The 16,343-nt window shown below is 37.5% G+C and overlaps 1 protein-coding gene across 2 annotated transcripts in view; it reads right to left on the bottom strand.

Annotated features, from left to right (window-relative positions):
• The window catches only part of LOC146481899 (spectrin beta chain, non-erythrocytic 5-like), a 67,622-nt gene extending 51,433 nt beyond the window's left edge, over positions 1-16,189 (bottom strand). Inside the window, exons 1-16 of one of the 2 annotated variants that reach the window (XM_085107994.1) lie at positions 15,576-16,189; positions 12,030-12,129; positions 11,272-11,339; positions 10,787-10,900; positions 10,599-10,669; positions 9,502-9,582; positions 9,158-9,273; positions 7,676-7,788; positions 6,935-7,119; positions 5,653-5,835; positions 5,126-5,168; positions 4,112-4,243; positions 2,531-2,613; positions 1,811-1,949; positions 987-1,193; positions 322-501 (exon numbers count right to left, since the gene is read on the bottom strand). In XM_085107994.1, the coding sequence (XP_084964120.1) occupies positions 322-501; positions 987-1,193; positions 1,811-1,949; positions 2,531-2,613; positions 4,112-4,243; positions 5,126-5,168; positions 5,653-5,835; positions 6,935-7,119; positions 7,676-7,788; positions 9,158-9,273; positions 9,502-9,582; positions 10,599-10,669; positions 10,787-10,900; positions 11,272-11,339; positions 12,030-12,129; positions 15,576-15,698 (1,938 nt within the window). In that variant the 5' untranslated portion in view covers positions 15,699-16,189. The remainder of the gene's footprint in view (positions 1-321; positions 502-986; positions 1,194-1,810; positions 1,950-2,530; positions 2,614-4,111; positions 4,244-5,125; positions 5,169-5,652; positions 5,836-6,934; positions 7,120-7,675; positions 7,789-9,157; positions 9,274-9,501; positions 9,583-10,598; positions 10,670-10,786; positions 10,901-11,271; positions 11,340-12,029; positions 12,130-15,575) is intronic. The other variant, XM_085107995.1, reaches the window with a different exon arrangement.
• Positions 16,190-16,343: the final 154 nt, after the last annotated feature.

The raw sequence follows: 16,343 nt of genomic DNA, 5'->3' as shown, positions 1-16,343 counted from the left end.
CCTGAAAACTGGATACAAAGGAGTTTCTAAATGGCCACAACCTGCTCAATTCAACAGTAATGCAGTTTAAAGCTGATTAAACCTTATACTGATCATTCCCTTTTGAGAGTGTTCCCACAGGAGCAAATGAATGTGAATGTCAAGATTAGGATGTCTCAGCAATTAAAGTGATCATGAGAACGAACAAGGAAATTCATGACAACAATCATAAGAAACACAACATACAATGTAACAAGCAAAATCATCCTGTCTGAGTAAGTTCATTACAGGTACATTGGTGTTAGACCTCATTAGATCATTGTCCATTCATGGGTACCTAACCTTGTGCTTTTCTTGCAGTCTTGTTAAACTTATCAAATCTTTTCCAACATCCTTTGATCCTAACACGTTCTCAGTTTCCTTGACAAACATTTCCTCTTCCTCCATATCACCAAAGAACTTGTAAAGTTTTAAAGAATCTTCCAGCCTTGCTCTGCGTTCCTTTCCCAGCCGAACTAATGCCTGTAGGCACAGGAAAACAAGTTAGTAAGAGGTTCTTTTTGGAGGAGCAAGAGAAACACTCAGACCTGTCAGTGATAACACATACATGTACTTAGGCTGTGTTTGTAGAAAACTGATCCACGCAAACGCCATGGCAAATGAAACACTTTATCAAACATAATGGTTCCAAAAGCAGATAAATTGTCACCATCCGAGTGAGTGAAGTCCTTAGAAGGATTGTTTGAGGTAACATTGACTGATATTTTGACAACCTGAGCAGAATTGAAGTGTCATTTGACTCTGATGATGACTTCAAATCAGATTACAAAACATCAGTCAATGTCACCTCAAACAGTCACCTGGATGATCATAACTAATTTTACCTACTTACAACACGACTCTTTTGACCCTGGCTTAACTATACCCTTTTTGGTCACTGTACCTAACAGAACTCCCCTAAATTAAAATTTTAATAATTTATTGCCTTTGTCCATTTGTTTTGTTACCTCAAATGCCTGTGTGAGGAGTGTCTGTCGTTCCTTGATGACCCGAGACTCAGGATGCTTTGCTTTGATAAACTTTTGTGTGATGTTGTTGAGTCGCTGCACACTTTCCCCTTGAGACTGAATCTGTGACTCAACCAAAGTGTGCTTTTGAAGCAAATTTTCAACATCAAGCAGATGCTTGCCATAATCTTCAGATCTCACAGCAGCCTAAAACAAAGTACATTATGAGAATCACACGGGATCTACAGAAACTGGGCATTAACTGCCAAAACCTTTCCATTTCCCTTTCCATGGCCAATGTTCTTGTTTGCCCTGCCGCCCCTTACCTAAACTTAAGAAGGTAACATGTCCACAGTGTTCCAGATAAAAGAGGGGTTTCAGGTCAAAAACCCGAGAAAGCTGGCTTCCTGACCTGACAAAATGAATGGTAAACTTGAGAAGATTTGGAGAGAACCTGAGCTATTGACCCCTCAAAATTCTTCATTAACTCTCTGATTTTTAAAGTTATCTGGAACACTGTTCCATAAAAATTGCATGCTGTGTAAGATTCCACATCTTTGCATCTAAATTATGCAAAATGATTGGCAAAGAATGTCCCCTGTTGTTTGTCAAACGTTCTTTAAAAATTGATAAACAAAGGAGTAACTAAATGAAGGAATATTTTACTATCTGAGAAGATTGGATACTTGGGGTTTAAAGTTACATGTAACAAGCTTTCCATTATTCTTGGATCTCATAGTTGAATATAAGTGAACATAAGTTATCTAAGTGGGCGTACTTTCTTATTGGCATTCTAATTTCCAGTTGCTTGTCATTAATAGTACCTCAATATCCTGCATATCACCATGCGCGCCATCCATTTCTCTGAACAAGCCAACAAGATCCCTAAATCCCACCAGGGTTGAACGGCGAGCCTCTAATTTACCAATTAGTTTATCCCACTTGGTCATTATTACTTCCTCTCTGTACAATGGAAAAAAAATGTCAGCTTCACTTAAACTTGCATCAATAAATTGAACCCCAAAATAACGCCAAGCTTTGCTAAAGGTAACCAAAGCTGTTGCCTAAGAAAAATTTCAAGGAGCCCACAAGGCAAAAACGTGAGAAGTTAGGAGCCCAACATGTGAAGTGTCAAAAAAGTTAGGTGCCCAGAGCATTTTCTTGGGCGCTCCAGGCTACAGGGCTCCTGTCAAGCAGCAGCCGTGGTAACTATCGCTAAGTACGTTGAAACTTACTATAAGTGCTAAGTTTGTGCTGCAAACTAAAACATCAAACTAATGTTTTCAAGTTTTGCCCTTTTGCCATGGTAAAACAAGTTGCTAAAACTAAATACAACATGAAATCATGGTTTGATTTCCCCTTGAGAATTCACACTGAAATTTTCCTCTTGCTGTCGGAGATGGTCTTCATCATGAGTGTGAGTTTGTGACCACAAAGCAACACCGTTAACTTCCTGTGTCGAAGATGAATTTAGCAAAAAACTTACAGTGTCTATAGTGATGTTATGGAATAGAACTTTAAGCAGTTATCTTTCCCAGCTTTACCTTGCACTGATAACATCAGATCTGTGGTAATCCTCATCAATGAGTTCTTGAGCCAAGTCAAAAACCATCTGAAAACGTTCCTCCTATAATCACACACAAACATCCTTATTTCTCATTATTTTCAACCATAGGAGCAACAACCATCTCTAATAGGCCCTTGATAGAATGCGGGAATGTAACTAAGAAAATCTCACCAGGATCATTAACAAACCCAGCTGGCTTTTTGGACTGTGCAGCTATAAAATTAGCCTCAAGTGTTTGTGTTCTGTTGAAATTTCAGCTGATGATAAGATTACTTTCAGACGTTGAAATCTGCCGGTAGCTAGCTCTTTGCAACATCCCCAAGAACACTCACAAAAAGAAATTTAATTTCTGTGATTATAACTATCATAAATTATTTTTAAAAACTGTAGACTGAAGTTTCTTTTCCATTGCAGATAAAATTGACAGAAATTTTCATTCATCTACAGCTTTAACTCAAATCTTGATCAAGTCTGGAATTTTTTCAGGCTTTCTTTTGCAACTTGTTATTAAGTTCCCCAGACAACTGTGATGATAGGTGATTCATTAAAGTTGCGAGCAGCATCATATGACTTTTTACAACTCAATTTTCCTGAGTACTCATTGGCAAATTTTTATTACCAACGAGAGTTTAGACACATGCAATCCTGGTTGCAGGAATGGCAGCATTACACAAGACATAGACCCTATGCAAAAATGGCTGACATTTTAATATCCTTTTGTTTGCATTCAAATTAGCCCTACTAACCTTTTTCTCGAGTTCAAAAATCAAAAGAATATTTTAGTAATACCTTGAGCGAGGCTAGTAACGCTAATTTGAATACAGACAAAAGAATATTAACATGTCTGTCATTTTTGCAAAAGGTCTATTGCACACGTGGTTAGAGCTGAATCCACATTACTTAAATACAGCTCAACTCTCCACTTTTTTGCATAATAAATCTGATGTGAAGAGGAAGATTTAAGTCACAGGTTTGAAACCTTGAGAAATCATTTGGTCTGTTTTCCTTCCTAATTTCTGATGATCACAAACTTTCTTTAAAAAGTCTAAACAGGATTTGATGTCATGAAAATGTTCCAAGATATTGCTGCGTTTTAACTGGTCCTGCAAAAAGTAAAATTAACGATGGTACTTACTAATACCGAAGTATTTTGGCACAGTTTATGGCTATGTGAGAAAAGCAGATCAGGGCCATTGGAATCCAAAAATAAAATTGAGGGAAACCATGCATTTTTTAGAGATAATTTTAAAAGCAACAATTATTCTAAAAAGCCGTAAAATACAAAGCAATGTATGGCGTTTTTGTTCCAAATTGAAGTTTTATTATCGCTGAAAAATGCATGGTTACCCCCAGTTTTCATTTTGGATGCCAAGAGCACTTGCTGAGTTCTACTTTCTCTGCTTACATGTAGTTTTAAACTGCACAAAAATATCCATGTATCAGTAGGCACCACCCATACGAAACCCGAGTATCTCCACATGCGCAGAATGTATGCGCAGTAGCAAAAGTAGGCACCGTCCTTAATTAGTGCGTTCTCCTCTGCTGAAGAGACACTAACCCTGGCTTTCACATCAGTACTGATGGCCTCATGACGTTTAAACGCTGCTTCCACAGTGGCTGCGTCCTGACCAAGTGCCTCTCCTTCAAGTACATGCATCATGTCATCCAACCATGACTCACGGAGAGAAGCCTGCAAAATCATGTTGTTCTATCAGTAACTTGTCAGTAACGTTATTAAAGCTCAATAGTCAACACTAGCACTTTAAGATCATTGCAAAATACTCTACAGGAGTAGGATAATCTATTGTCTAAGGAATCATGTGTAACAATGACCAAGACCTACAATCCTGGTCAATATTAATTTTTCTGTGACAGATACCAAAATACATGGTAGCGTTGACAGTGTACATTTGAAGGGGTATCTGGGAAAAAGCCCCAAGTGACTTCTGATAAATTGCTAGATTCTCCTTCCTTGTATTTGCTTGTGAAACAAAAGGAGAATTTGACCCTACATCAAAAGTCACTTAGGACCTTATTCTATGCACCCCTTCATTTGTATTTTGGATACATGTATCTATAGCCAGTTGCCGTTAGCTTGGCAGTGCTGTCGTTGCCAACTTTTGGACGCCCCCCTCCCCCCTCTCCCCTCCCCCAAGCAATGTCAATGGCCACTGGAATCATTTGGACTGTACATAAACACAGCAACATGACAACATTGCTTGGGGGGAGGGGTTTGGTGTTGAATTTTGAAAATTTTTGGCCAGGTTTGTAGGAAAACAATAAATGGATTCTGCTAAAATTTTTAATCTAATCTTGAGCAGTGTCACCTTAGAGTATTTTTGTGGGTGGTAGACAACACTGACACAGCAAGTTTTAAGTTTATCACAAAGAGCAAATACAATGGAAAAACACTTCTGCAGACTTGGTAGAGAGCAAAAACACAAGACTTGACAATCAAAAATTACTACAGACTCAAGACAAACCAATAGGGCATCAGCTGCAGTCAGATGCTAGCCATCCTTACCAAAATTTCTCTGTTATTCTAAAAATACAGTTGCTGTACAATTATTACCTTTCTTTCAAACTTGTCAGCCAGTTTTTCTAGCATCTCCTGTCTGCAAACAGCATTAACACACAACAAAAATCTTATTCTATTGTTGGTTAGCATCAGTACTTCCTTAGTTACTTATTTTGTAAGTGAAATCTTAAAGGGAACCTCCACTCTGACAACAAAGGGAACCTCCACTCTGACAACAAACTTTGACATTAAATTGTTGGAAGTGTCTATTAGTAAATTCTAAATTTTAGTTTGAAAAGCAAAAATAACAATCTAGTGTGCTAAAAATTTGATTATCATATGATTATGGAGTACATGGAGTACAGCATCTTTCTTTCATTCTTTTGTTTTTTGTTGTTATTGTTGTTTAAGGCTTAAAATAATTTGAAATTAAATCAGTGAGGCAAATTAAAACATTAATGATTTATTTTGTTATCCATCTGAACCTCAATCTCAACTTTTGAGAAATGCCATAGTCTGATTCTTTGTGAATTGATTTTTTTAAGCCTTAGGATCAAATTTTCACATGGCATTCTTGTTACCTAATCAACTCCTGACGCAGGGCCATTTCTCTATCATGCTCAGCACTCTCCATAATCTGCCACGCCCTGTTGATGTCCATCACAAGTCGCCCCTCAGGTGGGACATAAGGCCGCTGGTTGTTACCCTTTCTCTTTGTTTGCAAACTGAAGAGATGTGCCTCAATATTCACACGCTCTGAGTATCTACGAAAAACAAGCCACAACATTATACTATAGCTACTTAAAGGCGCAGTGTCACCTATTTTTAGTGTCACTGTGAATAGGGAAAAAACAGATTATTTTGTATCAATGGAAAAGTTAAAATAACGGTAAAATTTTGTCAGAAGTAACTCTACTACTGCACAGAAACTAATATCATTCATTTTTGTCTGCAGATGGCTGGGATGGAAATGGTTGCAACTTGAAATAAATGGCCAATTTTTTTAAGTTCCTCATGCATATTTTAGAGAAATCGCTGAAAACAGATTATAACTTTAATTTATTCTTCCTCGGATAAATCATTTTATTTATTTTCCTCTCTGTCATAAAGAAGGGGTTATTTGTCAAAATAATATTGAGCAGTTTTGGTCGATATACAGCCAAATCTTTGTGATAGTGCCCCTTTAAAATTCAATACCCAACTTTAATTGATTCAAAAGGTAGTTTGCATGGGGAGCTTCACTTTCGCTCATCAGCCTCAGATATCACCAAAGCATCTGAACCTCCCAACTTTATGTGAACCTACGTTCCCCCTGGCCTGCACCATGGTGAGTCACTTCACAGGAAATGGGACTTTGAGTCCCTAGCTGCTCAGTAACATCAATCTTAAAGATGGTGCCTACCAATACCGAAGTATTTTTGCACAGTTTATGACTATGTAGAAAAATCCTTTGGACTCTACACTATAACTGTCAACAATTCCCTTGCAATAACTTTGGCACGTTTTCCTCCTTCACCACTATGGCTCACAAAGTTCTGGTATTTTTATTGGCTGATGAAAAGGAAAGCCATCAGAAAGTTGCCAATTGAAGAAATGTTAAGCCAGAGCTGTTATTAAGGGCCGTAACCCGTGACACCTGTTACAGCTGAATACCCTTGAAAGAACCTTGATGTTACGGCTGATCTTGATGGTTGAAGGATCATTTTACTCAGAAATTAACAAGATTGTTACGGGTGAGAAGCTTAATGTCACATGTGGCTGAAAACGTTATGACAGCCCCGTTAAGCTAACCCTCATTAAGTTCAGAGTATTTGTGTCATTTATAATAAATGATTCATAGAGCCAGTTGTAAAATCAACATACTTTGGGGGCTTTTCAACCGTGCGGAAATGTTTGAATGCCGCCATCTCTCTCTGAACTGCCATCATAGACTTCTGAAATGGCCGACCAAGCTCAAGAATTTTTGAGTTGAGCCAGTTCAACAAATCTGAAACCATCCGTTCATAATCCTTCTCCATCTGTTCAACTTCCATCAAGATTCCGAGGATCTGTTGATGACAAAACAAAAATACACACTCATGCTTAACAAAATATATTAAATAAAGGTAAATTGGCCACTGTAAAGAGATTTGAGAGCTGACGTTTCAAGCGTTAGCCCTTCATTCACTTTGACGAAAGCCCAATGCTTGAAATGTCAGCACTCAAATCCCTTTATTTTGGCCAATAGCCTAATTTTGATATATTAAATTCAGCCTGAAACAATAACATCACTTTGAGGCTCTGGTGAATGAATCGTTGAGTTTATATGGGTTTATTCCCTGGAGCCTTGCAGTGATGTTTATTGTTTCAGGCTGAATTTTAGTATATTGAAATTGGGCTATTTACCTTTAGTTATCAACTCTGTTGCTAAACCTAGAACATTCATTTCTAGTCACAACTGACACAGCACCACAGCTTCTTTAGAAACTAACCCCCTTATCCATTTAAAATAAACTTAAATAAGGCAGTTAATGTAATATTGCCTTAATTATTTTGATGTAAAATAAAGATTTAAGCTATGGATCCCTTTCTCTGAATTAACATCAATCGAAAGAAACATCTTACCTTAGCAATACGCCTTCCCCCAGTTTCTTCACTCTTCATCTTTGCGAAATACTGATAATACATCGAAACGTATGTCATGATGGACTTCTCATCAGGCCGTGGGCAATCCACATCTGTTGAAAAGGAAAAACAAGGACACATGACCCTTTCTTCCATGAAGTCAATCTATGAGTGATGTACAGTGGTCTAAACTAAGGTGAAAGTGTGTAAGGATGCACTAAGTGTAACCATTCTTGAAAATTACTTTATTTAACATTAAACCTATGGTAATATTAATTTTACTGTGCTGTAAAGAGTGGTTCCAGCTAAAGTGTGACCATTCCAGTGAAAGCTAATAAACAATCTTATAGTACTGTTTATCATTCTGTAGCAGGTGGTTCTAAATTTTGGGTCTGTGAATGCATTTGTTGTAGGTTAAAATGAATCTCAGGTTAAAATGATTTCAACCTAGGTTGATTGTATTTTCCTAATTGTTTCAGATGTAAATTACCCAACCTTAACAAAGTAAAATACAAATCAACCTAGGTTGAAATCATTTTAACCTGGATTCATTTTAACCTACAACACACTCACATGCAGACGTTTACTGATCAGTGCTTTCCTGTGGCTCTGATTGCAAACCTGTTGTCCATATTTTATTACATGGATTTTGGGGATTTTAAGCAACTTTCATATGACATTCTTTACAGTAGAGAGGTACATGACGGTACTCTAAAGACTGCTTCCACACGATTGCTAACAGTCACTAATGGTAATGAAGGACAGCGCATATATTCTGCGCATCTCAAGAAACTTGGGTTTCCTTTGGGTGGTGCCTACTAATACAGGGGTATTTTGCGCCGTTTAAAACCATGCGGAGAATAAAGAAAGTGCTCTTGGTACCCAAAACATAAATCAGGGGTAAAAATGCATTTTTCAGAGATAATAAAGCTTCAATATGGAAAAAAATGACATGCATTACTTTGTATTTTACTGCTTTTTTAAATTATTGTTGCTTTATTATCTCTGAAAAATTCATGGTTACCCCCAATTTTCTTTTTGGATTCCAATAGCCCTCGCTAAAACTTGTTTGTCCTGCATAGTCATAAACCACACAAAAATACTTCTGTGTTAACCATCCTTAAATACCACTACAAAAACTGAGCTTTATTAATAAGCACAATCACATGGACACCTGACCAGTGATTGCTGTGTGTGACTCAAATCCATATGACAGCACTAATGCTGATCAATTTTGTAAGCAATCAATGGGTTGTTGTCAATAACTTACAAAAGCAATAACACTTTTTCTAGGATCAAATATGGCCATTTACCATAATTGGTCCTGGAAAAAGTTTACCGAAAACAAAAATCTTGAGCATTTCACATCACAAAATAATACTCCACAGTTGATGGAGTATTTAGCAGTATACCAGGGTCTTTTCTGTACCGCCATTTTGAATATCGCGAAGTCCCTGGGGATGATTATGAGGTGACAATTACCTTCTGCATCCAAGAGTTTGGTAATTCCCAGACTCTCCTCAGCAACATTAAAGGCATTGTTCAGGTTTGCTTCATGCTGATTGGGTCGCAGCGTACCATAGTTAAAAATATCAGGTCTGTAGAAATAAATGAAGAATGAAAGTGAAGGTGGAATTGAAGATCCTGTTAAACAAAATTTTGACAATTATCTGTATCATTTGGATCTGTGATTTGACCTTGGTTGGCAAAATAATGGTCTTAGCTTACTCCAACAAGAGGGTCATCCTTCTGAAATCTTAAACAAATGCTACCTACCAAAAGCAATTTTTTAAGGAGAATTTAAACATAAAGAAGCTGTTGTGTACCTGTGTTTATGAATGAGAGCATTAAAAGCAAGTCCATTTCTCCAGCTTGTGGTAAAATTTTGAACATCCACTCCTGGGTAACTGTAAAATAAAAAGGAACAAAAAACAAATTTTACAATAATGAACCAATTTCTCACCTATGACAACCATTAGTCACAGGTTTTCAAAGGCAGGCAAAATTGTTTTAATTTCACTTCTTTATAACAAGAAAATTTGTGCTGATACATTGTATTAAAAGCAAGTGGGAAAAATCATGTTCACAGCAAGCCAATTTGCCTGTTGCCTGGCCCTTAATGAAGTCCCTAGTTAGAACATGTGTAGATATACTACAATAACAATACTAGATAATATTTGACATTTAAATTAAGGTGTCATGAAATTGATGTAGGTAAAGGAAAATGTTTGTGAACCTAATGACCCACAACCACAGTAGCATTTAACTGAAAATTGGAAATACATTACTTCTGATTGGTAAACTCTTAAGCCCTTATATCATCATGTATATTCTCCTAACTGTTCTCCTAACTGTTCTCCTTATTCTGGGAGAATTTGTCAAAATATCAAGGCATGTCTGATGATCATTTCCTTTATTCTTATAACCTGAATGTTTGATCAAGCAGTAATACATGTTATGTATCTTAAGGAAAAATTAGATGTTGATCTTTATTTGGGCTTTTAAGGGTACCAATACATGTAGCGTTCACTCACTAGAAATCTATCAGACAATCCCAGAATTTTATGCCTCATTGCTCTGGGATCAAATCAGGGATAAAGACCTTGGCCCAGTTGTTCAAAGCCAGATTAAGGTAATCCTGGGTCAACGTGAACTTTGATTCAAATTCAATTGCTAATCAATGAAGGCTCTTCAAAAAGATTTTTGTTCCTCAGTTTTAACTTGTACTTTTATTTACCACTAGTTTAAAATTAGCTTTTAAAAACATTTTCAATACGCGAGATGAAAACCCCGGTTAATTTTTACTCGTGGATTAGCATTAATCGGCTTTTGAAAAACCGGGGCCAGTAGCATAAGGGGAGGGATGAGGCAGATTTGTTTTCTAGAGCTTTGATTATAAGTCACAACACACCACAGGCCTTACCCTCTTGTCATTCTCTGGCACCAAAGAAGCAATGCCTCCTTTGCAGATTTTTTCTCCTTTGACATTTCATCCTGAAATTTAATTGAAAGTGGATGCTGTATTAAATCAACAAACCACTTATAACTGCTGACACTGATCATAGAGATTGTCACTCAAAATGGGCACTCATAAAATAGAATTAAATATACCTGATAAGAAATGTCTGCAATTTGAAATCGCAGTATGATCATCCAAATCACGGCCAGAATTAAGCGTTCATTGCCATCCACTATGTCTTCAGCCCCAATGCTCTCCAGCTTTACCTGAAAATAACAGCCACAAGAACTGAACCTAATGTCACCTATAGTAATCGTAATTAAGTAGGTGACGTGTCAGATCTGACTAGAGATGGATCCTTCAATCTGCAGTCTACCTACATGATGCACATTAGGAAAGAAAATAAATTATTTTTACATTCAAATTTTATTCCCTTCTGTCTTTGACCCAGGTGTAGACATTGTGTGTGAAAGTAATTTAAATGGTACCAATGTACTGTAAGTTGAGAAACTTTAAAGGAGTGAAGATTGTGTCCATTATGCTTCTAAATGTGCCTTTAAATTATGTTTTTTTGCAAATTATTTCTGTCAACAATGGAAAGGATGGACATTCGTTCACTATTACTTTACAAACCTACCGAGCGCTGGAGAAATTCAAGTGCTTTGTTAACATTTTCAATCTTGTGCACCCTCAGTTTTCCACGTGCTAGAAAAATAATTGTTACCGGTACATAATACAATATTAGCATTAATGTCACTCTTAAGAGTAAAGTTTATTTTTACATACTTGCAACAGTCTTAGCTAAACAAAATTCAAAATAGAAAGTCTAGCACTCTAACCAACATGCCTCCTAATAATTTATTGTCGACAGACATTGCCACATGTTTTTGTGTTGAGGCAGTAGTTTCATTAGGAGGAATCTCCATTACTGAGGTTCAATTGTATGGCCAGAAGTGGATAATTCCAGTGCTTCATGAACAGGTGCTAATAATGTGTTGTTCCAGAAGATGATGATAACCCTCTGATAGAAGGCTTTAATGGTTTTAGCCTCCAACCCTCTAAAAATTGTAACTTTAAATAAGCTTCATAGTTTCCATGAAACCTTGGCTTTCAAGATCCCCCACCCCTCAGAATTTCCAAATGTGTAGTTCCAGAAAATTCGATACCTACACCATGGAAGGTCACCGGAAATTCCTAGGGGGAGGGGGGTCTTAAACGTCAAAATTTTAGAAGAAAAGTATCAAGCTTAACTGGAATTTCCTTGGGGGATGGGGGTGTAAAACAAAAAACCTTCTGTGGGTGGAGTATGGATAATGTCTGGAACTATACAATGACCTTTTGTGAGAGAGTTGCAGGTAACAAACAAACAGTACATTATACAGTCGTAATACTAACCAATTTTTCCAAGCTTTTCTCCAGAAATAATCTCAAGAAGGCTTATCAAGAGTCTTCCATCAGAAAAATCAGTAAACAAGTCATCTACATGTTGGTTATGCTGCAATGCACATGTTGTTAAAATAAATTAAAACTCATGTTTCTAGCACCTGTGATATCTATGCAACACAAAGTAATTTGCATAAATAAATTATATACTTTATTCTGAATATGAGTGAGTTATTCTGAAATTATTCGAAAATTTACAAGCTATTAGCAGATTTTCAATTTTACCTCATATTTGATACCGCAGGATAATTTTTTACAGCTGGCTCAAGGCTGCTGCTGATGGAAAACTTTAAAGAGCCCACAAAGTCAAAAGCTGACAAGTTAGGAGCCCAGCCAGTGAAATAATTATTATTACAGTCGAACCTGTATATAACGGCCACCCTCGGGACTTGAGGAACTGGCCACTTAATACAGGATCACTAAAAATACTCACTGGGCGTTGCCTAATGTCAATTTTAATGCTGTATCATACAAAAACATTTCATTCAAGGAAACAATAGGACAATCAACACTCTTTCAAGTGATCAATACTTTAAACAAAGTTCAGTGCCAACTTCTAACTTAACGGTATAATATATGTAACACTGTGTAAAAGCACTGTGCAATAAATTGTCCTCTACTCTTGTACGGTGTACAGTACTGTATTTCTAACTCACTTACTTACGTGACTTGCAGTTCACAACAAAATATAACGGTAATGTTGCTAACTAAAAGTAACACAATATATAAATAAAATTCTTCAAGTTAAAATAGGAATAGGGTAAGAATTACAGCCACTTAAACAAGTGGACACGTGCGTTTGGCGCCTCGGAATTTGAAACTTTTGTTTGTAGAGCAAGTCGTTGACTGTCGGCACTGCCAGCGACAATTCCTGTTATCCATGGTACTGTGCATATGGCTTAGTTTCCATTCAAGGGTGGCCGCTTAATACAGGTAAAAATAACAAAGAAAGACAAACATGGGACTGCTACAGGGTGGCCACGGCCGCTTAATAGAGGTGGCCGCCTAATACAGGTAACAAATACAGCGTTTGTAGGCGCGAAAAATCGGGACTTTAAAAACTGGCCGCTTAACAGAGGGTGGCCGCTTAATACAGGGCCGTTATATACAGGTTCGACTGTATGTGCTACAATAATTAGAACTCTAGTCCACAACCCAGAACAATTTGCTGGGTACCCCAGGCTACCGGGCTCCGGTTAGGCAACACCCTTGTGACTCTCTTTTGTGATCAGTTGTTACGAAATAGTAAAGACTTTCTTTCAAGTCTTTCCTTGTTATCCGCTCATCAGCAAAGACGACATCAGATAATGCTCATTCTATCAGGTTTTTGGGATACCTCAATGCTTTAACCCATCTTGCATTGAGAGCATCCTGAACAATTTATTACATGGATTTCTGAGGAATTAAAGCATGAAGTCCAATAGCCTGCATCATGCCTTTGATATTACTGGAAAGTGATTGACTCTGGGGAATGTTTTGCTAGCAGTTCAGTCCTCACAGGACAACTGATGATAACCCACAAAAGAAATTGATGGAAAATGAAAATTAATTTTTTACAATTCTCTCGCGGTACATGCCCAGAGGACAGCCACTTTTCAGTTTATTGCTTAACCTTCATGGCATAAGGTCTGATTTCACACAGTAAGATAACTACATTAATAGACAATAATACAGTCCATGAGAACAAAGGAAATAATCACCAAAGACGTCATTACATTTAACCCTTTAACCTCTAATATCAAACAAAAAAATTATCCTATCTTGTCCCCTTACTTTTCTTATAAAAGTACTGGGGAAAAGTTATTGAAATATCGAGAAAATTTACCTTGGGTGCTCATATCCTTAATTCTCATGACCTCAGGGGTTGAATAAGCATTGATATTTCAAGGAGAAGTTTAATGCTGATTACTGTTAGGGCTTAAAGGGTTAAACAACTTCTTCCAATAATATTTACTAGGAACATAAAAAATTTATAGAGACCAGTAAAGAGAAAATAATATACATGTCGATATTGAAACTTGAGGTAAGAAAGAAAGTGATGTACTTTAACCCACAGAGCAGGTGTATTTGTGGGCCAGTGAGTGCTGGATAATATTCTTCATGGACAGTGCCTCCTTTTGCTACTGTGCATACATTGTGCAGTTCCAGAAAAAATCTATACCCACCCCATGGAAGGTCATTGGAAATTCTTAGGGGGAGGGGGGGGGGAGGGTCTTTAAAGCCAAAATTTTAAAAGCAAAATATGAGGCTTAACTCGAATTTCCTGGGGGAAAGGGAGGATGTAAAACAAAAACCTTCCATGGGAGGAGTATGGATATTTTCTGGAACTGCACATTATGCATTTCTCGTTCGGGATGGTCCAAGAAACTTGGGTTTCTCAACTGCAGTGCCTACTAAACAAAGACACTGTATTTTTGAGAGGTATAAGTTAATACAGGAAAAGGAGATCTTGGACACAGCTATTGGAATCCAACAACAAACAGCTAAAAGTTTGAGGTAGTGGTGAAATTTTTCATACCAAGTTTTATATTTTAATGTTTTTATAATCATTGTTGATTAATAGTTATTAAATTATCTCTAAAAAATGTGTAGTAACCCTCAAGTTTCTTTTTGAATTCCAAAGGCCCTTGCAAAGGTCTGCTTTCTCCACAGCTATGAACTGCTCAAAAATACCTACAGCGGAAGTTCTCTTAACGGACACTCTCGTAAGCAGACAGCTCTACTTGGCTGCCTTCACAAAACCCTGTTTGAACTCCCATACAAACTCTGCATTTACACATTCCTGTAAGTGGCCGCGGACACTTTCAGTGTTTATGATTTAAACTTTTCCTTTGTTTTTAAGCTCCCATAAGCGGACACCCAAGAGGAAATTGCACTAGTCTCCGGATCTTATTTTAAGCATTCAACTTTACATCGCTGTTAGTCAGGATGATTTTAATTTCAGTTATGGGCATTATCACCTCTAGTGGCCGCTTATGAGAACCATTCTTGTATTAGCGGCCTGCTCCAGTACGGACACTTTTTTTGCATCCCAAGGGTGTCCACTTACAAGAGCTTCCACTGTTTGTATTTAATTAATAGGAAGCACCATCTTTTATTTATATTATCATCTAGGATTACAAAAACAGATGCACAGTGACTGAAAAAATGCAGCCAGTGGGGTAGTCACAAACAGGATAGTAGCTAAAATTGCAAGCAAGCAAACTTCAGCAATTTTTCACCAATAAATGGCTACACTGTGTACATTCAACCGTTAATGGCAAGTGTCACGCCATACTGTTGTAATGCCTCACAAACCAGTGACCTTTCTAAATTCTTGGCTGCATGTATGCAAACACGTTTTACTACAACCAATTATTCATACCCCTAGCTTACAGACACAGAACTCTGCATAGTTCGCGGAATTTTACTATACCAGCATCAGTTTATCCTAAGTAGCTTAATTATTTAAGGCTTAAACCTTAATCTCGACGCCAACTAACTGAATTTTACACTCACCTTATCTAGAAACGAGTTGACCCACTTAGTGAAAGTCTTCTTTTGAGAGTTAATTCGCTCATTTTTCAAAGCTCTGATTCTGTCCTTTTCGAATGTCGGCGTCGGAGGGGGAACGTACGACATGATATCGTGTCGGAATCGCAATACAAGCGAAGAGTCTTGTTTACAAACTTTCGTATCTCGCGCCTTGATCGCTAAATATTACACTTGTAGACGAACCCGTTTTGCCATACACTTCCTCATAGCTTGCCTTTAACGCGGTAAAATCCGCAAGAATTAAGTTTTCCTTAACTGGAAATCTTCTTGAATATGCCCTTTCCTCTTTATCCAAATTATTATAGAGCACTTTACTACGCCTTGGCAAATCACAACTTCAATTCATGTTGACCTTTCACTGAGCAAATCACAAGTGCTGTTTATAATATCTGTCCAAAAACCACTGGAGTAAAAAACAGCAATACAGCACCTCCAATTAAAACGACCCGAGCACAATATCAGCTCACCATGCCATGGGTAACTGAAATAGGCAGGGAAAACTTGCAAAGTAAAAGCTTCTTCACAACAGGAAAATTTTGTCCTCCGTGACAGTGTGATGGAATGCTGAATGGAATGACCGCGAATTTCCAACTGTCGGCGCGCCGCCTAAATCTACCTTATTTGGAATGATTGACATGTATGGTGATCATTGATCATGATCAGATCCCACGCGACCACGCGCCATCCACGCGGACCTTAGAGGTGAACATAGATTTTCTTGTTTTCTTTGCC

The sequence above is a fragment of the Pavona decussata genome, unplaced genomic scaffold (assembly GCF_977016875.1).
Source record: "Pavona decussata unplaced genomic scaffold, jaPavDecu1.1 SCAFFOLD_48, whole genome shotgun sequence".
NCBI lineage: Eukaryota > Metazoa > Cnidaria > Anthozoa > Scleractinia > Agariciidae > Pavona > Pavona decussata.
The sequence above is the reverse complement of the archived record's forward strand: the minus strand, read 5'-3'. Positions and strand labels throughout refer to the sequence as shown.